The sequence below is a fragment of the Amia ocellicauda genome, chromosome 3, assembly GCF_036373705.1.
Source record: "Amia ocellicauda isolate fAmiCal2 chromosome 3, fAmiCal2.hap1, whole genome shotgun sequence".
Lineage (NCBI taxonomy): Eukaryota > Metazoa > Chordata > Actinopteri > Amiiformes > Amiidae > Amia > Amia ocellicauda.
The window spans coordinates 46,598,160-46,625,517 of NC_089852.1; the positions used below are offsets into that span (position 1 = coordinate 46,598,160).

Here is a 27,358-nt window from a genome sequence, read left to right on the forward strand (position 1 = left end):
GGAACAGTGCATGCAGAAAGTGTAGATAAAAGATTAGCACTCTTGTATTTTCCCCAGCTTTCACTAGACAGTGTCTCGGCATAGTAAAATGTTTTAAGCTTTCATGATCTGCGCTGGGGTTTTCGCTACATTATTGTTATACGTTTTTATTTGGTGTAGTTTGAACTTCTGGCCGGACGCCTACAGTAAATGAGATGAAATTCTCTTCTGTTTGTCATTGAGAAGTGCTTTACAGCATCTTTGGCACAGAAGGTGCTAATTATATTGGAGCTATATAATCCGATTGATTGGTTAGCTTGACAGCCTTGTAGAAAGCCACTCTGTATCCACTTTAGTGTGGGGGTTGTAGTAGTAGTAGTGGGTTGGGTTGTAAAGTAATTGGTTGTTCCATAAAAAAATAAGAAATTATTGTTTCTGACATTAAAAGGTCGTCTAACATCTATTTTATTTGTATGATTAGTGTAATGTTACTATATAGTGGCCTACAATAATTTAGCACATATTAAATATAAAATGGATATTCAAATTCTTATAATAATCAGTTTTGTTCTGTTTTTCTGGTCAAACTGGGGTGGGGTGGTCTTGAGTTGTATTCCCAAAATCTGCTTAGGCAGGCCTACCTAAAGATTGTGCCATTGTAATCACTCTGTTCTAACGAGTTGCTCTTTTCATTGTGTCCCTGTGTGTTTCCAGTACCCTGCTTTAGGCTATGCACAAACCTTTCTTACAGTCAGCTGTGGGAGATTTAAAGGGGACTATCAGTCTCTGCTTCCTAACTGAAAGCTTTAGTCTGAAAATGTGCGGAGTGTTAGCCCTCATTGGCTGGCTGCAGCTCCAGACTCCCAGAGATTTACAAGGTAAATCCTTTAATCACTGTGCCACTGTATCAAGTCTTGTTCGCTGGAATCTGAAGCCCTTTTTCAACTTTGGATAAAGAAAATAAAATGCCAAAGCGAAAACAGCTTGGTCTAAACAGTGTTTGCACTCAGACCTATGAATTTGTGCAGGCGTTTTAAAAACCTAGCGCTTTTGAATTACAATGACATTGGGTTTCTTTGCCGTTGTCCGGCGGGGAGAATTGCACAGCGGCCGCCAGACTTGTTAGATCCTTTGTTTTGTTTTTTAAAACGTGTTACTTGGCAGAAATTAGAGAGGTTTTGTGACTGTAAAAGCTGTAAATTGTGTGAAATTGTGCTCTTTAAAGCACTTAGATGATTAATAAAATGCCTTGGCCTGAAAATGTTGCAGTCAGAAGTAAAAAGGTTCTGGATATGTAAGGATCTTCCTTGCTAATGCCGTTTTAATGTATTTTACTGTAATGGATAGGGTGGGAAAGAAATAAAGCTTATGAGAACTTAATGAGGTCCTGTGATTGTGCTGAACACAGAGCGTGCGTTTCAGCCCATGTTGTTCAAAGCAAACTACTGACAGGTTGAGCCCATGTACTCTCTAAATATAAAACATTATATTTAGAAAAATTCAGTTTTTTCTCCTTTTCATATTTGTCTTTTCTTCTGCATCTTCTGGTGGAGAATCTATATATTCCCTGTTTTCTTTTTTTTCCACTTCTTCCAACTATAAGTGTTTTAGATTTGAATTTACATGCATTCAATTCAGCAGCAGTAACAAACCTATCCCAAGGGCTGCAGCCATTCAGCAATGACATGTATTGAGCTTCCAAGCCAGTGACTAATTCTAAGTCATGCAACAAAAGCTACATTATATTGTGGACATTCATCAACATTCATAGCCTTGCACAGTCAGAGATTAAATGGCCAGTTCTATATTTTTGCTGTGGAAGGCATCTGTGTAAGATTTTCCTGCATAATGAAACCTGACTTGTGATTTGTCATTCATTTCAAATCTTACACCTACATTTTTAAACCTATCTACTGTAGTTACTGCATTCTAGACGACTCTTCAATGCTTCTGTGAATTGTTGTTTTTGTTTCATCTATTTTTGCTGGAATAATTAGCCTTCCTGACAAAGAATACTCAAAGCCGAAATGATGTCTGGGTATCCAAATTGGAATCTGGATACCAAATGAAAATCAATTGAAAGGAAAACTTAGATCTTAAAGAATCGGCTTAAAAAAAGCCTGAAAAGAAAAGCTCTTAGCAGTATGTTGAAAAATACTGTGTGGGTGTCATGCAAGTGTTGTGACATAAGTCTCCAGGTTGATTATGTTTTAAAGACAGAACAATCAGGTGAGGAAAGCGTTGTGCTTTGCAAGCAGCACCAACACCACTGATTTATTATTATTTTTATGAGTATGTAGACTAGTATTCTAAAGCAGAGCCATTTTATCCAAGCTGATTTTCATGGTTTAACAATCGCTATCAACCTTCTACATACACTACCGGTAAAATGTTTTAGAACACCCCCATTTTTCCAGTTTTTATTGAAATTTAAGCAGTTCAAGTCCAGTGAATAACCTGAAATGGTACAAAGGTAAGCGGTAAACTGTTAAAAAAAAGTTTAGGTTACCAAAAATGTAAAAAAATAATGTACATTTCCGAGTAATATACTGTTACTACACCCTCTTAAGCATTATTTGGCAGTTATGCACAGCTCCTGTGTATCTAAGTTACACTGTATTCCTACAATGCGCACAGCGTTTGAAAGCTTCTTCTCTGGGCTACCAGCGTGTTTACAGGTTCTGTGTTGCCTGCGGTCATTCAGCGCCCGGGGGTGGGTTTGGTGGGTTGGGTATGGGACTCATTCAAACGGTCATAGATCACTCGGTTTCAATCAGAGTTCTTTGCAAATAGGCTTGTTTTGTTCAGAACATCAATTATTTGATGTTCAATCAAACACCGAGAAGTTCAGATGCAATTATGTAAAATCGTTGTGTATTAGTACACTGTAAACAGAGTTTTCCATCTTGACATTTTGAGCTCTCTATGGGTGTGTGTTGCTTCTTCCAAAACGTGGATGGTCTTGTTTTGATCAGTAGTCTGGTTCCAGAATGTCATTGTCATAATCTTTTCTGAGATTTTGTATTCCTACTCATACCAAGTATCCCCCCATCCCCCCCATTTCAGAATGCAGAGGGGGGGTGTAAATGCAGGGAGGGAGTTTAAAAAAAAAAAAAAAAAAATTCACATGAGAGAATGCTTCACATCATTAGAAAGCAGAGAGTCTCCGCTTTTATGGGATACCAGACAACACAACAGTGAAGAGTACATGGGATTAAAGAGAAGCACATGGATTTGGTGCCCTTTTAAGGTAACAGAGGGGTTTGTCAGCTTAAGGGGTTCAATTTTCTTAAACAATTGAAGATTAAAAAATAAATCATGGCATTGTTTTGTTTATTTGTTCTATGCTTCAATTTCAGAGTACATTGACACATTAGACTATGTAAATTTCAGTAAAAACTGGAAAAATTGAGGTGTTCTAAAATGTTTGACCGGTAGTGTATGCAAATTGTATGAAGGGTATAACATGTCACTGTGAAAAACAAACTCATCTACATGTGACATGCTTCTGCACGTATGACAAGAGCGCCCAACTCTTCCCCTTGTCTTTCAGATCTGAAGGAGATCGTTTTTATCATTCAGAGCCAAAGAAACTCGTTCCACGCTAAATACGCAGAGCGACGCAGGGATGAGTTGCTACAGCAGGCCGCAAGTCTCGAACAGGTAATGGATTTTTTTTCCAAGCTGGCGCTGTCTTTTGAAGCTTGTATTTAACATTCTCTTATTGCAAGGTTCAGCCTCTATTTTAGAAAATAAGTTGGAAATGCAGTTCAATAAATTGCAGGCTCAGTAGGATGCCACTCTGACTATCTCAGCACGAGAAACCATCTTTAAGTTATGTGTAAAAACTGAAAAATTGGACTGCAAGATTTTGTTCCTACCTTTCATCTTGTTTCACCAAACAAACTGATTGCTCAGGGTATTTCTAAGGCACAAGGCAAATGGCCAAAGAAATCGAAGATGAAAGTGAAAAATGAAAAATAGTAATTCAAAGGGATGACTGCTCTTATTTATGTAAATACACACTGTACTTCGACTTGGTAAGATGATTTTGAAAATTAAATATTATAAATTGCACATGAGGAACCAGCCAATTACTGGGCAGCATTTCCAAATGTTTTTTTAGATCGGGAGAAGGGGGTTTCATGTTATATATAATTAAAATAAACTTTATTTTCAGTGTCAATATATTTGTGGATCTAAGCCTTGAGTATGTTATTCATAATAAGTTAATACGTGGTTGTTGTTTAAGAGAGAACATTAAAGACTGGCTTTGTGGTCCTCTCACCAAAAAATATTTTAAAGCAAGTTATTATATATTATTTGAAAAAGGTCTAATCAATGCTGTCAGTTTTAAACCAGTGTCTGTCTCCCCCCAAATGTCTTTGTGAATGTTTTTATGCTCAGTTATTTATTTATTTTTCAACTGGCTTAACAATGTACATATTTAAATTCTGTTTGTAGGATTGTGGTATAAATAGTGACCCTACAGTCTGTACATACAAAGTTGTTTGGCAAGCTCACAGAAAATGTGGTGCATGGTTAACAACTAACTTAGCTTTATTGCTCTTCCAACTCAAATTGGCAGAGTGCAGAAATGTAATTTTAAATAGCCTCCCACAGATAAATGTATTATGGGAAAAAAAGCATAACTGAGTTTGTGTAGTAGCAATGTTTCAACTTCAAAAAATGAAAAGCCCTGCAGAAATATCTTCATTTTCAATTGGAATTCACACTTTCATTTTGGAAGGTAGTATGTGTAACGGGGGCATTTGAATGGTTGAAAAGAGGGGGACTCAACTGAGTTGTTGAATGTGTCCCAAAGTGTGTCTCCAGGTACAGTAGAGTCTAGAGATGCCAGTTTACATAAGCCAAGCTGAGATTCACTGAATTAAATGTACGAATGGCTTCCCTTACTTCGAAAATCCCAGCTCCAGTGAAAAGCTGAGTGGCATATTTATACATCTATGTACAAGAGGCATTGCATTTAGCTGTAAGGAAGCCCAACATTTCTGGGCAGAAAATTGAGTGAAAGTCATGTAAAATTAAAAAGGAGATGGTGAGCTTGGGCAAATTAATATTTGAAGTGTTCTCGGCTCTTTCTGCCTTCCTTTGCCACTAAGGTCTTGTGATTTATCCTGGGTACCAGGGCTATTTGAGGCATGAAATTCACTCGGAAGAAAGAGAAGTGCGAAACACCACGGAACATGTAAACAGGGGAACGGTATACAAGAGTACTTACTATATAGAGGAGTGTGTGATCGCTAGCTGCCCAGGAGTGGCACAAGGCACAACCATCATGCAGAAATTTCTTGAAGTTGTGTGATAGGTAAGTCTTCCTCTATCTCAATCTTGGGTCCAGGCTCCGGTCAGGAGACCGCTGACAAATATTCTGTGTTTTCTTAAGAGTAAAGATGTTCAATTTTGCCAATGCTAGTGGTACACCTCACTTTACCGAGGCCCTTGCGTTTGTGGGGTTTTAAGAATCTTGCAAGGGATTGCAAGGGAAGCTTTTCCATGATAGATATTTATAGATGGATAGATATTGTTTGTAAATACCATATATTTGACATAAATACAGCTCTTCATAATATATACAGAGACAAGAGATATATGTGTATTATAATTTATTTACTTAGTCATACTCATTGATTGCATTACTACTTATGATCTATTATTTGTGTATATTATTAATTATTTTAATGATGTTTCATGTATCTATTAAATATATCTATATATTTTGTTTTGAGAGAGAGAGAGAGAGAGAGAGAGAGAGAGAGAGAGAGAGAGAGAGAGAGAGAGAGAGATTCATGGATTGTATGTGGTTAAAATGCAGTAAACCATCTGGCCTCTCCATTCTGACTTCAACTGAGACACACTTGCAGGATACTAAGAGCACCACAAGGTGGCAGCATTGCTCTGAAAGTCGAGTGATGACACCATCCTGAACGGAAACTCCTTGTATCTTTTCCAGCAGAGACGAATGACTTGGGCCGCCTCCAAACACAGAACAAGGAGAGTTGCTGTTGTCCATCATAATGATCTATCCTGGCACACTGTAGTTTTAGTCATCCTAGCTCAAGGCTTTCATGAATCCAAGTCTTGAGATGGAGAATTCACAGTAATCACCACCCCTGGGGTCAGAGAAAAGTAGACCTTTTGCTTTTTTATATCATCATTATCTGTGTTTTCTAGTGTAAGTATATAACAGACTTGCAATACTTTGTCATAACAGTCCTATAGACACGGCACAACACAAAAAGCCTGTTTGATTACTGAAAAGCTAGAGGATTACTGAAAAGGTTTGGTTGTGAATCTGTTTATTATTCATCTTAGCGAATGCTCAGTAGTCGTGCTAGGAGTTTCAGGTTGGCTGGAATTTTAAGATCTCCTGAATTAGATCTACTGGTATTGATATAAGATGCAGATATGGGTTTCTAATTGTTTCAGTTTGGCATTACTTAAAAAAATGTATTAGTCTCCCACCTCGTAAGCCTTCTGTGAATCAGGTAAAGAATTTTATTTGCTCAGTCTTCCCACCGATCAAGATTAATCCTGCACCACCGCTGTGAAATGGAGCTGTTGGAACACCTGCTGCCATTGTGTCGTGCTTTTGCCCCTGACGTTTCATGGTTGCTTACTTGGCATGATTTTGAAAGTCAGGGAAACAGACTGGAAATCAACTGTGTTTCTTTGGGGTGCGGGGGGTGAATGAGAGAGAACTTTGGGATGTTAAATTTTAATCAAGCAATATGCCATCGCTCAAAGGCATTTCAGTTTCCAGGATCTCCTGCCAAAATGAAGGCAATATCTGAGTAAAAACAACGAGGTAGAGACTGACGCTGCTGAAGCTTGTAACCATTGACTGAACTCAACTTGAAATGTTGAAAACAATGTTTTGTTTGACCGTGAGTCTAAAAAGTCAATGATAATCCGTTCTTCATTTGTGACCCTGTGTTTCAGCCATAAAAGATCAATTTAACACTCTCTTCCCCATTTGTTTAATTTTATAACTGTTCAATGAAACATTGCAGAATATTTCTGAGTATTTAGTGTTCCCAAAATGGAGCAGTCTGACAAATTTACAAATATTTCTAATTTAATATACTACAGAAATTTTTTATGAAATTGAGCCCACAGTTCATGTTTTAGCAATCAAGTGAGAGTAAAGAAAGATAAAGAAAATAGCACCCACATATTGCAAATCTGTGATTCATTTTACATAAAGTTTGGCAAGCTAAAGAAATGGTTTTCTAAAAGAGGAAACATCAACGATGCACCCCCTCAAGTTCTTGGAAATGGATGTGGTATTCTTGCCAAGATAAAGCCTGTCAGTGTGACAATATAAGCGGAAGCACAGAATATTATAAGATATGCAATCAATGCAATAACTAAGTAAAGTACTTGATCCGTCGGCTACATTTATTATAATATGTATCTGTGTGATTAATAATCTCTGCATATGAAGGAAAGTGATCTATATATATGTGGGCTTTCAGACATTGATAAAAATCAACAAATGACGTGCAGATGGTTTAACATAAAAATATACGTATACATGCATGCATATATGGATAGATGTGTGTGTATACATATATATACACAGTTTAGAACTTATGTTATATACTGATTGGCTTCACAAATGTGGCTTTTTTCAAGGTTTTGTGAAAATCAAATTTGCGTGTATTTATATTTAATTGATCATTTTCCTACCAAGTCATGGGACCTTGTCCAATGCAGTCTCAAGTGTGACTTTAGAAGCAGTCCTTGTGACCCTATACAAGGAATCGGAGGGAGAAAGACAGACCGTTTGAAAGCATTGGCCGACTGTCACCTAGAATACGAGCTTTATAGTCGGCTGCATAAACATGTTTTCAGATAACGCTTCTTTGGTTTGACCCTGGCCCACATGAATTGCATTAGGTCCCTTTCAGGATAAGAGATATTATGTAACGGAATTTAAAAAATACATTAAGTGGAATGCTCTGAAATGTTGTACTTCCCAAAACTGTCTCTGAGTAAGTAGTGTCATAGAGTACTACTACTAATTCTACTAATAATCATAATAATCACACTCCATTAAATATATTTAATTGAATCTGCATACTGTAGAAGTGTCAGCATTTACTAATCATGAGTTTGAATCAGGCCTGCTCATTTAGCCCTAGATTACTATATATGGTCTTTGAAGTGGCTCCAATAATCACAATGCAGGAACCGCGAGTTATGGGATATGCAGGAGTCACGTAATTAGATTTACTTTATTAGCATCTCACATGTGTGCCCCTATTATTTTAGTAGATGCCTCCGACACATTTGTTTCAAGGTGTTAATGCTCATACTTCATTTTAGAACAGTGCTGCAAAAAACTTTCCTGACAACTCTGCTTGTTTTTCAATAAAATGGCAATTTATGAGAATTAAGAATTATGAGGAAATAATGTAACTCGCAACACTGTGAGACCGAATACGTTCAAATTAATTTCAGCTGTGATTTATTATTCACAACTTGGCATAGGAACAGAGATCTTTATTCCGAGTATGTGTTCCAGCAATAAGCTGAGGTCAATTGTGCTCTGCTACGCAGTATGTTATCCAGTTTGCAACAAGCACACACAGCATCAGATTTAAATATGCACGTGAAATCTGATTTTATGTAAAATGGCATAAGTGTGCCCTTCACATTTTAATGGTGTCACCGTAGATTATTTCAATATGTTCAACACGATCCCCATTTTCAATACAAATAGTGTGTCTACATATTGTATCACCTTAATAAGTAACCAAATTAAAGAATAATATGATATTACTATGTATTGTTTGAAAATTTAAATAGGTTTTGGTTTGACTTGGCAGAAACATATATATATATATATATATATAATACTTGAGAATTAGTGAAGTGAAGGCAGTCAACTTTACTTCCCGATTCCCACTGAGGCAATTCTCCCAGCAGGGCCTTGTTTAAACAGAAGATCATTATTGAGATTTAGTGGCTGACATTTTTCAGCAGTCCCAGACTCATTCTGTCTGTTTACTGAGCCAGATTATAAAATACTCGCATTCATAATCAATGGAAATGTCAGAGAGGGTTGGCTTTTATGCCGTGCAATAAGAATGAAATTAAGTTATTCTCTTTTTTTTTCTTTTTCCTCATATGGCTGTTGATTTCCCAGATGTCACAAGGACAGATGGAGAAAATTGAAAGGGAGTCCCATCATTTTAGATATCTAGAGAGCAAGATTTGTTTTAGGATGGTTGAGCTTTGTGAAGCACAGACAATGTGATTAAAAGATCAACCTTTTCCAAAGTGGAAGCCCTTGCAAGTTTGAAGAGTCCAAAGAATGAATTGATGAAAGAAGCTGTTGTATTTAAATTCATATTAGTCAAATGAGCACAAACAAATAGCCATGCATGAGCACTTTCTTGTAAGCTTTCAAGTTATTGAAGGGATTTTGATTTGAATTTCCTTCCTGCTGTATTTCACTTGCTTAGTTTATCAAACGTAAATCTTTCCAATTCATGTGTAAGGGGTTTGTTGTTCTTGTTTTAAACATAAATGAACCAGGCAGCTCAAATTCCTTCTTGAAAGCCCCCAGAACCTGCTGCAATTGTTCCTGCAGTGCAACAGTGGAACTGAGTAGGCGTTGGGCAGAAGGGTGGTTCAGAAGGGTGTTAACTTGGTGTTTGCATGGGCCAGGTGGCCTCAGATTCCAGTTTTTATGCAGACGGGTTATCCCCTCCATTCGGCGTCAATAAGGTGGATGGCAGCACTGCTTTCAATACTCTGATTCTGTGTAGCTTAATGAGGGCTGGAGATCTTGGAGCACAGCCTGAGGTTGATGAGCGAGGGGTGTTGGAATTATCATCATGCTTTGTTTTTGAATGATTAATTCAAAGTCGGTATTAAGATTCACTGGTTTGTCTAAGGAAGTTGTCTTGTGGATGGATATCTCTTGTAAATATGAAAATGTGTGGTGGGCCCCCCATAACACAGTGTAAATGGTACTTACAGAGTTGTAGGGCAAAGGTTAAAGACATCTAGGGTCTAGATTAAATATGACTTTTGTTGGCTGTCGACTGGAAATAACGTTAAACACCAGAACTTGATGTTCATAAAGTAGAAGCAAGAGGCCTCTGACAAACAAACAGAATGGACCAGGCAGGTTTGTAATTTGCAATCATCTAGCGGCCATTTCCTCTAGAGACATTCTCTGCCACCATTGTATTATTGGGAATAAATCTGTATATAGTTCTGTGTGTCACAAGTATTCTGATCATGCAGAGGATCACGAAACCCTTATTATTACAACTGCATCTAAAAAGGCTAGACTAGAAACGCTTCCTTGATGTAAAATAGCCACTTAAAAGCAAGGATGGACTGTGAAATAAGAGAGGTTTTCATTGAAGTATTATGTAAACCTAAAAGTTTAATTTGAACTTCAAGCTGGTTGCACTGCAAATGAAATCGCTGTCAAATATGGAATATGGTTTGTGCACTTTGATGGGTACCTAGTGTCCTTTTTTTGCTGTGTGCCTGGAATTAATATTTTAGAATGTCATAATGACCTGATATTAACATAGTGTGTTGCTTTCATAAAAGGCAGTTCTTAGTCTAATCTAACTTTGCCATTCAGATGCACTGATAGGCAATTAAAATCAACCCCTTTTGCAAAACATTAACATGCAAGTTATGTATTTTTGTTGTATATTCTTTGCATTCCACATAATTAACTCAAATTTTTTCCATTCTTTGTGGAGTTTTTAAAATGGCACAGATTGTCCAAATGTGAATCGGCTAATCTAGTGCTGTCACTGCGATTTCAATTTCATTTTAAACTGTTTTTCTGTACCCCCTGAGGTGTTTTTTTTTTGTTTTGTTTGGTTTTAGTTTTTTGAAGAATTTTCAGGTAATTTGTTTATTGTGCATAGACTCCCACTGTTCATTACACCTCTGCCTCCCATTACCTAACACTACTTAAGCCAATTTAGAACAGTTTGTCTAACACTACGAATTTGCTCTTTAATTACTATATCCTTACATAATTTATGTCTGTGCACCTTTGGGAAATAGTTATGAAATTGAACTTTCAGAAAAGTGGTCTAGTTCCTGCCAGAGGCTTCCTGTTTGCAGTTGTTTTTTCTCAACAGCTGCACCATAGCAAAGATGTAATTGCTTTGAGTGCTTCAGCCAAAATTTGTTATTGGCTCGTTATAACACTGTTATAGCATTACATACCTGTTTGTAATAGCATTAAGAAACGTAGGACAAACAAACCATGTGTTGTAACCAGTGTTAACATGTAATGCAAATATATTCTCTACTGTAAATGTAAAAAAGGCAGGAAAATTTTGAATTATTGCAGCAATGGTATTCGTCAGGTGAGTGTAATATATCGTAATGATGAATCAAATTAATCCAAAGCCATAAATTGGATTGCTACCAAATACATTTATACATACATATGTTTTAGTCATTTGTATTTGTAAAGAAAGACATCTGAAACCCAGTGAATTGGGACTGATGACAAAAAATAAACAAACCCTGAACAGCTTGACAAAAGATAAGAAAATAAAGGCCAAGAATAGCAATACATACACTTGGTGTCTCGTGAAGAAGCACATGCTTAGAAATGGTTTCCTTACATAAGGGATTCACTAGAGAATGATAGTCAGGAACGGCTTTGTGTGACTGATTGTATTGTAGCCAACATGCTGTTGCTGTGTTGTGCCTAGTGTGATGGGCCTTTAAGGATGCAGTTTGTTAGTCGTCCGGTCTCCCTAAACTCAATCCTACAATGGAAAAAAAGACTGCACTTTTTCTGCTTTCAATTCAAGTACAGCTAGTAGAATCTTACTAACATTTCCCCAGGGACAGTTAAAACACTCCATGCCATTCAGTTAAATTGGAGTCCTAAATAAGTAGAAGGTTTTAGACAAGAACTTGCAGCAGCTGTTTTATTTAAATTTATTTATTTAAAGAAACCTGAAGTTTCATCCAAGGACCCAGATCTGTGTTGTGTTAGGATGAATCTTCCAGACAACAGCATTTTTGCCATCTGTTTGCTGCATCCGAGGGAGAAGATTACACACAAGTGTCCTTTGGTTTCTTGGCCGAAAAAAACAATCAGTTTTTGCTGTTAGTATTAGTTTCCCCCTTTTCTTTTTTGGCTTTAAACACCTGACCTCATCTCCCAATGTGTCGCTAGGCAATCGGTGCTCCATTTGGTCCTCTAAAGTGTGAAGTTTTGCAGGTGGCCTCAAGTTTCTTTTTTGTGATCAGGGAATAGTGTTTAAATATCTTGCAAACCATCTTGGCATATTTAAGAAATGTTACCACCTGGCTAAGAGTTTTTCTTTTTAATCCACAAGCTGTGTAGTTATTCTAAATTCCCTTTTAAACAAATCTGAATTAGTTATTAAATAGATTTTAATCAGTTATAAGTTCAACTCTGAAAAATAAACTGGGGACCATTCCTAACTTTCTAGTATTCAGCAAATACATTTCTCCTTCATTCTGTCTGTCTCTCTAGAGAACTCATGTGAAATGTATTGTTTTATAGTGTTGTATTTATTTAACTATTTATAGATCTTTTTTTATTTTATTCAGAAGGTCTTAAGAATCCAAGCACTGGAGCCTAGTTTCATAGAGCTTTTCCAGATCAGCAGGGACACACGCAGCCGGGGACAAAAATGGAAATTGGGCTTCAAGGCATTCAAGACAGAAAACAGGAGACACTTCTTCATACAGAGAGTTGTCACAATCTGAACAAACTCCCCAGCGATGTGGTTGAAGTGACAGTTTGGGAACATTTAAAAATAGTCTGGATAGGATCCTTGGATCACTTCGTTATTAATGGACACCAAACGAGCACAATGGGTCGAATGGCCTCCTCTTGTTTCTAAACTTTCTTATGTTCTTAATATCGGCAGCAAACATTGTTTTGCTTTGTCCGAGTAAATACATGCTTATGGAACAAGCAGGTTCAGTTTTCAGATCTGTTGAATCTCAAAATGCATAGAACTACTTTCCCAGTTTGGATGTAATATCTCTGATCTTTGTCCACGTCTACGTTGCAGCCTGATATTAACACAATCAAATAAAGTAGATTCAGGATGTGATGGAGCCAGGTGACGGCAAATGTAATTCTGTTCAAGCAGGGTGGAAATATCTTGTCAGGGCAGGAAATCCAGGAGCTGTGAAGATTTGACACGATTTTCTCTCGATTTTCCTATTTTTGTAGTTTTATTGTATGTGCCCGTATGTAATTCTACAAAACCTCTCTGGCATAACATAACTTCAGAAAACTAAAAGGGAGTATAGAGTACCTGCTAGCGAGCTACTCAAACTTGCTCCCTCCTCTTTAACTCAGATTCAGCCTTGAGCTCTAATTCCATAAGTAGCCTTTGCTGCACTTGATATAACTGGAATTAATTAAGTCTAAGAAGGATACACACTAGAGAATAATTCAACTGAAATACAAAAGGATGTGTAACAGGTCAATTCTAAAAAAAAATTATAATAAAAAGAAAAAGAGAAAGTATTGAATTATTTATGCATCTCATTAATACATTTTACTGAATTAATGGCTTTCCATTTGGTGGAATCTTACTTTTTTTCTGCATATTTATCAAATATGACTGCCTAAAAACTATTGTAATTTGTTGCCATTTATTCCATATGTGTGTCACAGAGATGATATGTGATGTTTCCATGGTGACAAAAACAAATCTAGCCATTGTTTTTCTGAATAAAAATAAGGCTAAATGCTTTCCAAAATGTTTAATATAAAGAAGAAGCACATACTGTTATAAGTAGACAACAAAACAGGAAAAGTTATCTTTTGCAGATAACACCCATTACTGAAAAATATAACAAACTTGTCCACACACTCTTTAGCATTCGTTGAATTGTTTTTAAGTTATAATTTATTATAAGCTTAAGTGACTTTGCACTTATCTGGATAAAATAAAGGAAGAACCCTAACTGGATCATTATCACTCAAAATGGAAAGACGTGGATTGCAGCAAGGATAAGATTCCACCCACCAAGTAAATATTCAGTAAGAAAGTTTACAATTGAGAGGAGGCCATTTGACCCATTGTGGTCGTTCGGTGTCCATTAGTGATCCAAGGATCCAATCCAGTCTAATTTTAATTGTTCCCAAATTTTCAGCTTCTACCACATCGCTGGGGAGTGTGAAGGAGTGTCTCCTGTTTTCCGTCTTGAATGCCTTGAAGCCCAGTTTCCTTTTGTGTCCCCGAGTGTGTGTGTCCCTGCTGATCTGGAAAAGCTCTTCTGGTTTGATGTGATCGATGCCTTTCATGATTTTGAAGACTTGGATCAAGTCCCCACATAGTCTCCTCTAAGTATATAGGAAAAGGCCAAAATAAAATGTAATCGGTTTAAATCAGTTAGGTTCAGGGAACACATGAACATCTACTCTGGAGCCTTGGATATATATTTTCTTCACTGAAATATTGAGTAAGATGAACAAGGTCACATCCAATCAAATGAAAAGATAGAAAATGCAGAAGAGAAAATGGCAGCAACAAGCTAACTGTCTTTAAAATGATATTGGAAACATGCAGGTAGCGACTCACCATTCTTTCTTTTATAATTTCTACCACTGTCTCTTAATGAAGAGCTTAGACATTGTACATTGTGCGCACTGTGTGAATTATGAGGGGCATTTTTGACCTTAGGTGGTATGAGATATATTTATAAAGCTCCATTGTTTTTCAGCATTATGTCAAATGTAATGAGCAGATGTCCACAGAAAGGGCACTAAGGTTAGATTGTCATAAGACCTCTTACCTATGACGTGATTTTGTTCTCTTGCAGACTCTGCCTGCCGTATTGCTGATCCACAAGCTTACAGAAAACGAAGGAGACTGGAGTATTCTCCCTTTGTTGCCACAGTACGTATAGGATGGCCGACTGATTTGAAAGAACAACTGTGACGGAGACCAAAGCCAAGATATCTTTGAAAAATGTTTTGGTTTTAACAGGGCCTGGTTATTTCCATAGAGACTTCAAGGGTTTCTGTTGAATATACAATGTTAGTCAATATCTCTTTGCCTTGCTTATGAACTTGGCAAAACTGGGGAAACAAACCAGTAAAAGTTAGCTTTGATGAGCTTTCAAAATGTTATTTTTTTTATTTTATTTTATTTTTTTCAAAAGCAAAGCCTTTCTTTTCAAAATGGGATGTTTGCTTCAAAACGTTGTCATTGCTCGGTGACTTTAGACTGCAGTCAGTTCTCATCTCCAGATGAATCGATTTATGCTTTTTCATGTATTTGTTGTGTTTAAAAAAAAAAAAAAGAGAGAGAAACCTGTAATGACATCATCTAATTCGGAATTCTTTATCTTTTTGATTCAATATTGTATTTCAATATACAAACTGAAGAATCTGTTTAGTGGATATCTTGTATTATTAATGACAAATTCTACGCAAATTTGTATGTGACTGTTGCATTCCTAAAAATAAGTTGGTGGTACAATAAAAAACATGTTTTGAAATGCAGTAAAGCTTCTTCTCACCTGTCAGATTATCAGCTTCATATGGGAGGAACTCATCTTGGATCTTCTTTCTTGAAGAAGAAACCAATTTGAAGATTACGAAACTACTTCAGATTTTGAGGAGGTTCAACAAGAGCAAGGTACACTTTTATTATACCTCTTTAAATATTATCATGTGCAGGGTTTAAATAGACCAGAAACAGTGATATCGATGATGCCCAAAGCAGGGAGGAACACCAGACTCAGAAACTTGCACGTGCTAATGGAGTCTATGAAGAAAGTGGGGTTCAAATCTCGGCTTCAGACATCAACTTTATTATGCAAAGCGGTTTGTTTTCATTCAAGTGACATGTATTTCTGTCGTTTCTCTCCTGGCTTTTTGGAACTACTTTTTAATTGATATGTCAGTTTGCTCCACCACGAAATGCAGACACTGGATAACAGATATGGAATTTTTACTCCATTGATCATCTGTTCTAGTTATCGATATCGCACTCTCTAGATTTGCTCCACTCTTGTTTGGATGAGATGTAATGCATGCTTCTAATGATGAACTGAGGTGTGTGGCAGTTTTTTTTTTTTTTTAATGAAACTGTCACGATTAATTGCCCTAAAAAGTGCCTACAGCTGTGAGTTCCCTTTCTGGAATTTTAATGGCATTTGACTTTCATTTACACTGCATAGAAGTAAAAGGATACATGCAAGGATAGAATTATATAAAGGATATAGTGAGAGAAAAGTTGCTCTTCCTTTTAAATTGTGCTTTTTGTGCTTGGTGATAGATGGCCATTTCCCTTTTTCATACCGAGTCTCCATGAGATAGTGTAGCCCTGGTGTACGAGTTGAAAACCAGGTTAATTAACTTTGAGTGTATCTGCGTCTGGGCCGAAGATGGCTCTTAGATTGAATGGCTGACATCAAATGCAAGAGAGACTAAGGTCACGGCTGCTTTCCTATTATTAAATTAAATCTTTCTTGAGTTTGCTTCAAGACTTCCCATCTTGCATTCTTTCCATTCATTGTTCTTTTGTAAATGCATATCTGGAAAACTTTTATCTCCCTTGCTGTTTCGTTTTTTTTTGTTTCTTGAGCCATTAATGTCTATGGGAGATCTTAAGTCTGTATCTCTCCTGTCTTGTAAATTATGCTTTAATGGCACATTGACAAATTCAAAGAGTTCTAATCGGCACACAGCCAAGAACTGGAATCGGGGGCTTCAAGCTGGAAAAAAGAATCAAAATAACAAACGCTCTTTACAATCTACCTCATGGACTAAAAGTAAAATAATTATAAAATGTCTTTAAAATGCAACTATCGATATACATAAAACACAGTATATTGAACAGTACTGGCTTGGCCTACACATTATTCCTATGTTGGAATAATTTTCTCTTCCAGTTGATTCAGCTGGGAGAGAGAGAAAAACCAGTGACAAAAAGTTGAGCTTCGGTCTAAATGATATGGCTGGTTGTTTATTCTAAATAATATTCATATAATTTATAATAATACTTAGATTGATAACATTTGCAGTAGGCATGCTTAATATTCGAAGGGGAAGCAGGATACATTGGGAAACACTATAGTAAAGTACAACCATACATGGAGTTTAATATAGAATCTGGTGTTTTAAGATCATAAAATCTGAAATAGATCAAAGTACTGTGGGTTGGGAAACTTATTTCCCATCGGTCCTGGTCAGAACAGTATTTACAGTAGTGCCACACACAATACAACAGTGCTGTAATTAATAAAATGTAGCTGAACGAGTCCTGACATTTCTCTTTCATATAACCATAAGACCTTTCCTACCTTCACCCCTCTCCCTCAATATACTCTTTCCATATTTATGTAACCATTCGACACGCACACCTATGGATTAGAACATTTCAGAACATTCTTTCCAAATGTCGATGTCTGTAAAAAAGCACCAAAATGACACTCTCTCGCCAAAGTAATTGAGACGTTCAGTGTGAAAACTGGTATTTTGCTATTAGCATCCATTAATGGTGGTGTGACTGACAAACAGCCCCTGTCAGCTAATGCATAGTGGAGAGTAATGTCTGGGAGACAAAGGCAATGTGTTCATTGTGTGAAACCTTTTATTCCTTTCAGTCTGTGCTGAAAGAATTACAAATAAAAGAGCCTCAGTGGTTTCAAAGCCTGTCTGGTTTACTGTAGTATCACAAATGTCTCTAATTACTTCCCACCTACTGCAGTATAGTAACGTGAATTAAAATATATGCTCTCTTTCATCTAGTCTTATCAGAAACCGGTAGGAGGTGTACAGTTTACTTAATTAATTAGCATTTTATATGGCTTGCAGATCCTTTTAAATGTTTCCGTCTTATCATGTCAGATGGGTTAATTGTTTATATACCCTGCAAGCACATGAAGCATGCTGTCTGTTTAAATCCAAGCCGTGTGCAGCTGAATGTCATTGTTTCGAGCTGATTTAATTACTGTTTATATTGAAGATGTTGCACAGATGAACACAAATGTTCATTATCGCCACAATACGCTAGTGTGAGATGGATTCATCGGAAATTACTTTAATTACCACAACACCTATTATGTTCAGATATGGTTATTATACTCATTAGGGTGTAAAAGGTCACTATAAGTCATGCCATAGTCACAAAGAAAGCGGCGTATTCCTCTTTCGTTAGGCATTAGGAGTTTCTGCTCCTTTGTTAAAAAAAAAAAAAAAATCAAACCCACGAAGACCTTTTCCTTTCTCTCCTTAAACTGACTTAATAATTATTTTGTGCCCTTTTAAGATCATACCACAATAAGAATGCTTTTGAATCGTGCAGTGTTGTTCATTTTCACCAGTTAGTTCATTAAAATACTCTAAGCAGGCTCTCAAAGTTCAGAGGCTCTCCGGATAAACTCCTCTGCATTATTTACTGCGTACAGAGATCATTGAGATTCCCATTATAGCACCAGAGCAGGGAGAGGCTCAGATCATGAATTGCCCCGCAGTGTTTAATTGTACAGAAATCAGGCCATATAGCGGGTTAAATGGAATTTTCTACCTTGTTAATACCTGATAAAAAGGATTCACACTCTCTTGACATATCATGGTGGTTCTTCAATTAAATTTTGCCTCCAGCTTGCACCTAAGCAAGACATGTTCCCCAAGAAAGAAAGAATGAGTTGTGTTGAATTGAACAGGATGTTATATATAGTACAGTGTTTGTTTGACAGACCTGAGCCATTGCTTTCTGTAGTGATTCTGTAGGCATACAAAAACTAAATAAAGGTGAATTGCAGTTGGTAATCTTCCCAGAATGTTCCTCCGGCAGTTGACTGGGTAGGGTTTCCATATTCATTTAAGTGGTTCAAATCAACTCTTAATGAAAATCACCAGTTGACAGCATTAGGTCTCTGAATTAGTGTAATTTAATTATGAAGAATTTGTCTAGTTATTAATTGTTATTAAAGCACATTGCTACCAGTCCACAATTCCATACATCTTATCAAGCATCTTAATTGATAACCACAAATCGTTCAGGAACACTGAGTTCATACATTTGCAAACATTATTCCCGAATTTGTTATACCAGAATATATAAACAATGTGGAAGCAGATTTTTGGTTTTCTGCATAATATCTTGCAGCATTTATTTTCTTGTTTTTTAAGTGAATTTGATGTAATTGATGAGGTTGGTTTAAGACATGATAAAACTAGCCCTGGTTTCCAAGAGCTGAACCATTAGTACTCTCTTCAAGATTAGAACATTGAATTTTACGTGCTGCATTTGGTTAATTGAAGCTATCTTTTATGCTTTATTGATGGAACTGTGTATCTTCCCGAAAACATTGGCATGCTCTGGGTTTTTTCTTTTGTTGTTGACAAACCATTAGTGAGGCAGCTGTATGCCAAGAGGATATGTACTATTCATTTCTGTTTTTATAAATAAAATCCATGTGCACTTTAAAGCAACAGCAATCAAACGAATGTCATTTAAATGAAGCTTCTTGTTCTTTTGGGTTGGTAATTATTGACAGGGCCAGGTAAGATGAGCATTTCAATGTCATGGGACTGAAAGTTGTTAAAACAAAAAAATACATCTCTCCTGGTACATTATACATCTATATCTAAAAATATGTGTGTGTGTTTGTATATATATTTGCTGCTGTTTCTCCAGCCAAATGTAAAGATAATATTGGGTTGAAACATATCACACTCTGCTGGAAACACTAACCTGTTTACTGTCCCCAGCTATCAAATAATAGGACATAAATTAGATCATATAATTGAATGATTGACTTACTACTACACCTACCATTGCAATGTTTCATTCCACTTTTTCTTAAGACCATAAATGATCTAGTCAGCAGATCACTCCCTGAACCCTTCTGTCCTTTACCACAGGAGTGGTTTCTCGGGAAGCCGCTTCATGATGAGGAATCCACCATCATCCACCACTACGCCTTTGCTGACAACCCAACTGTGTTTAAATACCCTGACTTCACAGCTGGATGGGCCCTAAGCATTCCTCTTGTAAACCGGTAAGGAAAGTTTTAAAACTCTTCCAAGCATCACAATCCTGTTTAAAAACTTTGGTTTCGCTAACTGTCGCGACAACCCTGAATGCCGTAATTAATGCAGTGAAAAGAAGTGAATTGGCTCAAATAAATTAACTTATTATAATTTAAGTTCTCGGTCTGTATCACTGAGTCTTATTCTGTATTTGTGGAATGATATGGCACCGCTATATTATCAAAGGAAAGCTGTCAAATATGTTCTAAAGACTGTTTGATGTATTTCTGATAAAATATAGCGTGCACTTCTCATCCACTGCAATTACATCATAACCCACCTGGGCCTAACGTTTGTATCTGTGCAAGTGTGATTTCACTTTTCTATTTGAAATGTAGTTTTCTTAAATGCGCATGATGCTAAGAGGGATGAAATGGCCTTATCTTTCAGGCTTGCAAACAAAGTGAAAGATGAACCGCTTAAATCAGATTTTACCATCGACCTGAAGCATGAGGTAAGGAACGTGTCCTTAATTTCAGTGAAAGTGATGGAGTGCATTTTATTGATGCTTTCACTGCTACAAATTGGGCATCATATCACATATTGCAGAGAGCTGGATTATTAGTAGTATGAATTATGATGGGGTAACGCAGGAGTCAAACCAGTAGGACACACAGAGGGCTGTCAGTTTACTGATGCTGTCTTCCGTGGCTTTCATTAGATAGTTAACCAGCCAATGAATAAAATCATTTGAATTGTCAGATTTTAATTGGAAAGTAGGATCCATACTTGCCTTACTTAAAATAAATAAATGAATGAATTGAACATAAGAAAGTTTACAAACTAGAAGAGACCATCTTTTTATGAGATCATTTTATCTTTCCGAATCCAAGTTAAAACAATCTACAGTTTCTCCTCTTATGCACTCACTTTCCCTTCCTTGATGTTTACAAGGTTAAAACAGTTGCAGCTGAAATCTAATTAAACACTGGGAATTAAATGTAATCACAGTCTCTAGCTGTACACTAACTTGCTAAATAGTAAAAGCTGGTGTTTGAAACTGGTTCATTAAGGGATAGAAATTGTCTGTGATTCCTAAGTCTATATATACTAATGGAGGGACTGGATGAATTTCCTATTCTTAAGTCTTATTATAAAACTAATAAGCATAATTTATAACTTGAGATTTTAGTCCTAATTATTAAGCTTTAACATGTAATAGTCCTCCTTTTAGTCTTTTAATTGCAACTGATGGTGTGTCGTTAGGACTGTGAAGCCTAATTATTTTATGAATACCTACCTACATGAGGCAGAATAAAATGTACTCTGTATGCATCCCAAATGTTTTGGCAAATTTCCAAGGACTTTTTTTTTTTTTCAAGGTTGTGTGATCACAGCTTTACCGCATCTACATTACATAATCATTATTTGTTTACAAATTACTTCATACTGCGAGGGGAGGCCAGAACGTCTTAAACCACAATACTTGTTTAAGGTTAAAAATCCAAATTCCTTTTAAGTATGTAAATACAGTCATTATTGGCACCCTTGATAAAGACGGGCTAAGAAGGCTGTATAAAATAAACAGCACAAGCAATGAGCTACAATTGTAATTTTCCAACATCTGGAATATATTCTACTTTAATAATGATTTAATAAAGGGAATCAACTACAATCACACATTTCTCAAATTACACATTTATTTCTCAAAACATTAAGTCACAATTGTTTTCAGTACTTTGTGCACCCTCTCCTTGGAAGTATAATGCAGCCTTTTTGCCTCTTTATTTTTTATGAGATTGGAGAACACATTAAAAGAGATCTTAGACCATTCCTGCATAGAGAATCTTTCCAGATCCTTGATACCCTTCGGTCTGCACGTATGGACTGCCCATCAATTCAAACCACAACTAACAACCATTTATCTATCTATCTTCATTTGTGAATTATTTGCCTTTCCCCATGTTAATGGAAGACATATGGATTTTACAAGTGTGTTATCTCATTTTTATAGCCCAGTGAAACCGAAAGCTATGGGAGGCCACGATACAGTTCCTTAAGACTGAGACGTACTTAAAAAATGCTGATTTATAATTGTGCCAATAATTGTGACACCAATATTTATAAGAAAAGAAAATGTAATTCACATTTTCTCTGAGCAATTGTATTAGTATACAATATAGTTTGAGCATACAATAAAGCTCATTGCCATTTAAAACAGCCTTTTTGGCTCATGTTTATGAAGGGTACCAATTAGTTTGGAAGTGATTATGTGTTTATTTAAAAACATATACAAACAAATTAGTTGATCTTAGGGTTACACCTGCAGCTTTCATTACAAAGCTAGTTTACATGAAATTTTAACGTATTCAGATATTTTTCCACTCACCTCGACAGCCAGCATTTGCATGAAAGCAATGCCAATCTGAAGTGACCACTTATGCAAACTGAACTCATAATTTTAAAGGGTGCAGCCAGTGTATTTCAGTCGTGTTGCTGCACTTTTCCAGCAGGTAATGACCTGTATTTATTTCAACTGAATGTCAAAAGAAACACAAAAGACCGCAGATGGCAACAGTAAATATTTCATGATGAATTTTAAAAGCAGCACTGAATGCATATTCAGCTCGAAAACAGCAGCAGGCTACTTGTAGCTTCCCTGAATCTTTTGGACACTGATGTTCGATTTTCTCTGTATATTAAAAAAAATAAAAAAAATCATGTTCTGCTGCAGACCGCAACGGGGAAGTGATAGTATATTCTTTTGTTCCCACTCCAATCTTATAGCCGGGGAAAGAGATCTCTGGCTCTGAGGAAGTGTTCAGGGAATGCATGTGAGGGTTTGAGCAGAGATCTGAAAGCTATTGTCTAGCCCAGGCTCGGCACTCTTAAATTATCACAGTGGCTGTAGTGCATATTTGTAAACTATGTCTGCAAATAATTCTTATAGAGCCAGTAATGAATGCTGTCTAAAGCATATATCTATAGCCCCACTTAGTGGACAGGTTGTTGCGATGTAGTGCACCGTGCTTTATCGCAGAGATGCCAGATTCATATGCTTATTACTCAGAGCAGCCCTTTCCACTCATCCAGTGTTCAGAGGATGTGTATATTATTTTTATTTATACGAACATAAGATATCAGGCGTTGTTAATGCACAGTCCTGCCCTCTATAAAAAGTGTAAAATCAACATGCATTTATTGAATATCCACTTGTGGTGTGATGTTTAATGTTCCCACTTTAATTACATAAGACCTAGCAATAGCATAGAGGTTTATTTGAACCTCTACATCGATAATGTGCTTTTATTGAAATGTCACGCATGTCTATACAAACACACACATACATGCATACATACATATAACTGAATAACCTATAGTGGTTTTATTGTCACATTCTCAACGCATCCTCCTTGTACCCATTCCTTTCAGAGATGTTCTGTCAAGGTTGCTGGCGATGGTTGAACCATGTATCTCACCTTGGATAGAGGCATCTGATTAATACAAATAATAATAATAATAATGGGCTCCAGGTCCATCTCTTCGACCTGGTTGCTAATGGCTTAGTGATTTTATTCTTCACCGGACCCTTTTTTCAGGATCTTCGCAGTTCAGAGCACAAAGCAGGCTTTCGTGGGTGGTTCTGTACACCCACAACTTATTGTGTAAGCGTGTGCTTCCTACTCTCAATCCTGAATTGAGTCTGGTCAGGTCTTGCTTACCAGCTGTGTGTATACAAAGCATTAGAGCCAGAACAGCTCCATTACTGTCATTACCATCACCCTGGAAAAAAATGAAAAACATTTCATCTGAAATTGCCATTGTGTCTGTGCGTCCCCAGAAATGGTTGTCCCTTTTGTCACATTACATCCTATATGAACTACAACGAATATATCTTCACACGGCCAGGATGAACAGTTAAAACCCAGGTGTGTGATAAACAGCAGAGGGCTTTTGGTCAGGATATCATTTCACTTGCTTTGGCTCAAATATTGTCCGTCTCACAGATGCTTCATAACTAGATAATAAGTAACGTGAGTCCTGCTTGAGATTTGAAAACACTTAACAATGATTCATTCATTACAGATGACAACTGCAGTAAGTGCAGTAATCCATCAATTTGATCTTCATTTAATTATTTAACTTAATTGCTTTGAAGGCACAGACTATATGATAGATTTCAGTACACTTACTGACATCGCAGCGAACTCCCCTCTGTAGTTAGACATTTTATTTTTTCTGTTTTTCTTTCCTTTGGTACATGGTCCTTTTTTTTCTCTCAAAAATCACACCCATCCCCAGAGCATCTTGAGTAATAGTAATACAAAACATCCCTTTATCTTTCTCAACAGGACATTTTTTCAGAGTCACATTCCTTTTTTCCTTTGGCTCAAGTGCATTACCTACAAACTCTGCCATTGACTGCACGCTACTGTCTCTCTATTCTTTATTTCCTTGGCTGGATTTTTGGTCAGGTTTTTAAGGTTTTCACTAGAATTCACTGTTGTTTGTCTGCTGTCCCACACTTTTTTTTTTTTTTTTTAAAGTATCACATAACACTACATGAGCAAAACTACCTGTCCTCCAAAACATGGGCATTCCCCAGCAAAAGATGTTACACAGACAATTCGCACATTTATTAAGAATAGCAGTTAGGACCTTTAAGCTCCCAGATCTGTGTATCTCATTATTTATAAATAGTTTATTATTTCAGTATCTGGGGGGATTTATGATAAAGGAAAAAAAAAAAAGCCAGAGGCACTCTATATGGAAATGCACAATACAGAACACAATATCATTTTTATATATATATACCTGTATCTGATATCCTCTGTAGCTTACAACAATCTCAGCCCTTGCTTCACAGGTAATTCGTTAACTCTTTCTTTCTCGTTTCAGATCGCACTTTACATCTGCGAGAATGGTAAAGGTCCTTATTTAACCCCAGTGCCGGAGCTGTGCACAGAAGAGGAAGATTCCCCCAGAGCTGCAAACTGCGCGACTACGCTGAGCGCATCCCCTCCGCTTTGTGTAGGTCCCTTCTTCTTCCTTCTCATATTTGTGTGTTTCTTAGAATCCATTTCCCTTTCTACCAGGTGCACAAGGCACAGATACAGAACAGTCTGTGGCCCCGGAGAGCTGTGATTCCACAATCCCGATGTAACATTTTTAGCAAAAGTGTTACTTCTCTTTCCAGTGTGTAACTGCACTTTTTCCTATAAGATTTTGATATTTTGTCCAATTTCTCTTTGGCCTTCTGTGATCGGGAGTACAATTGCTATTGAGAAGCTGTACATTCCCATATTCTTTTCTGTTAGAGCATCTTTGAAAACCTAGTTGCATTCGTTTTGACTCTCCTACTTTGACAGCTAAGGTGTTCTGTTAACTTGGGGATTTGTGCAAAAACTCACTCAACCTATCACGTTATGTAAAAAATCTTGAGCTTTTCCTCTTAATACCATTTTCCTGCAGGCATCCAAGCTGATAAAAATGGTCATTTACATATGAGCCCCTGACAATGAGAAATCAGATAAGGAATTTGAAATTGCCTAGAAATGTACCCAAAAAAAACCAAGAATGAAGAGCATTACTTGGCAGGCCCTCAGGTGGTAGATACCTCAAGATGGTTCAGTATAAATGTTCATCTGGCACTGTAAAGCAACTCTGAGTAATAATGTGTACAGTTTTCTGTTGGCATAGAAGTCACTGTATGACAAACAAATGCGCTTGAAAAGGAGATTACCAACCAAAAGATATCGGAAGATACACGGTAATTATTTTAAATGCTAACAGTGTTTTCAGCTTAGGAAATTGATATTTCAAAAGACCTGTATTAGTACAAATTCTCTCGTGGCCCCAGTTCAGATGAACATAATCATATTTCTTAGCACCGCCATTTTGAAAGTTGATCATAACTGTATGATGATTTCCCCCCAGGTATTTCGAGAAGATGTAATAAATATATCAGTTTAGATAACAAACCACAGTTTCACTGTTGCAGCAGAAGTTTTGTGTTTTTTTTTTTTTTCTTGACTTGAGGACGCGAGCAGAATCTTCATTCACCGTAACGCTTTATATTTTTCTTCAGCCGTAGATATTTTTGGAACTACTACTACGTCTGCTCACAATCATGACAATTATAATAACGGTAATCCTGTTGCCTCATTCAAGAAATACCTTTTGAAGTCACTGACGTGTTTGAGTAAATCCACTTGATTCTCTGTATTCTTTCCACTTCTGTCCTGTTTTCCCAGGTTTTTGGATGTTGTGGTGTCCGCTAATAAAACCGCATCATCCTTGCCACGGCTGTTTTCATGTTGTGTTCTGGTTTTAGGAAGCTGAGCAGTAACTTTTCTCCCTATGAAAACTAAAATGTCATCTAATGTGTTTTTTAAATGATCTTTTCTGCTGTTCAGTTATTTTTAAATGAAAATGTTTTTCCTTAATTGCAGGGAGATCCTGTAAGAAAGGAGGACATCTTTATTGCTGTTAAAACATGCAAAAAGTTCCATAAAGAAAGGGGTAGGTAACACATTAATACATTTGGTGATCATTGCAGGATCATGGATACAGATTGTTTTTAATCTTTTATTGATACCTTGAAGCATTTACTCCCACACTTACCCAGATTGTGTAATTAAGTTTCCATTGGGGTCGCCAGATGAATGCATAGAGCGGCGTCTTGTAGATTCTCTGCTTTGTTTAATTGTTTGACCTTTCTTTAACACTCACCGAGTCTCCAGATTGTGTGCTGTCTTAAATAATATGCTGATTCTCTTTGCCACTAGTAAATTTGTCTGCAAAGTGTTATAGAAGAAAGGTTGTACTGATAAATTACAATGAAGACTAAAATGATATAGTATCTTTAGGTATCAGTGGTACTGATAAAACAGGTCTGTTTGTCTCCTGGAAATAACATACTCCTTATCTTCAATGTGTACGGTACTTATTCCTAGCTTTGTTAGTTACTTTTGCTTTCATGTCCTGGTATAAGACTTGTTGCCCTTTTGGATCTTATGTAAGGTATTGTGTATATTTTATATTTTATGAGTCTGGGGATCATAACTCTAAACCGTGTAACCGATGTGGTCTAATTAGACAACTTCATCACTTCTTAAGATCTGAATTGCTTTTGTATGACTTCTGTTCAATGTGTGGATGTTAGACATTATGCTTCCACTAAAAACTCCCACTGAGTTTTTTTTAACAAATAAATTGTGTATTTGCTTTCTAAGGATGAGACACATTAGAACAAACACATTGTAGATGTGTGATCCCGCAAATACTAGAACAGTCACAATTGGTGCCACTACGAAATAAATATTTGGAACCGTTTATTTTAATTGCTTCTTTGTGTTTTTTTAGTTC

The 27,358-nt window shown here is 36.7% G+C and overlaps 1 protein-coding gene across 2 annotated transcripts in view; it reads left to right on the forward strand.

Moving 5' to 3' along the window:
* Nucleotides 1-27,358, forward strand: part of b3glcta (beta 3-glucosyltransferase a) — a 64,821-nt gene that overhangs the window by 22,306 nt on the left and 15,157 nt on the right. For both annotated transcript variants that reach the window (XM_066699718.1, XM_066699717.1), the window contains exons 4-10: nt 3,533-3,642; nt 14,824-14,900; nt 15,533-15,644; nt 19,883-20,019; nt 20,441-20,504; nt 24,890-25,021; nt 26,443-26,512. In XM_066699718.1, coding sequence (XP_066555815.1) covers nt 3,533-3,642; nt 14,824-14,900; nt 15,533-15,644; nt 19,883-20,019; nt 20,441-20,504; nt 24,890-25,021; nt 26,443-26,512 — 702 coding nt within the window. The remainder of the gene's footprint in view (nt 1-3,532; nt 3,643-14,823; nt 14,901-15,532; nt 15,645-19,882; nt 20,020-20,440; nt 20,505-24,889; nt 25,022-26,442; nt 26,513-27,358) is intronic.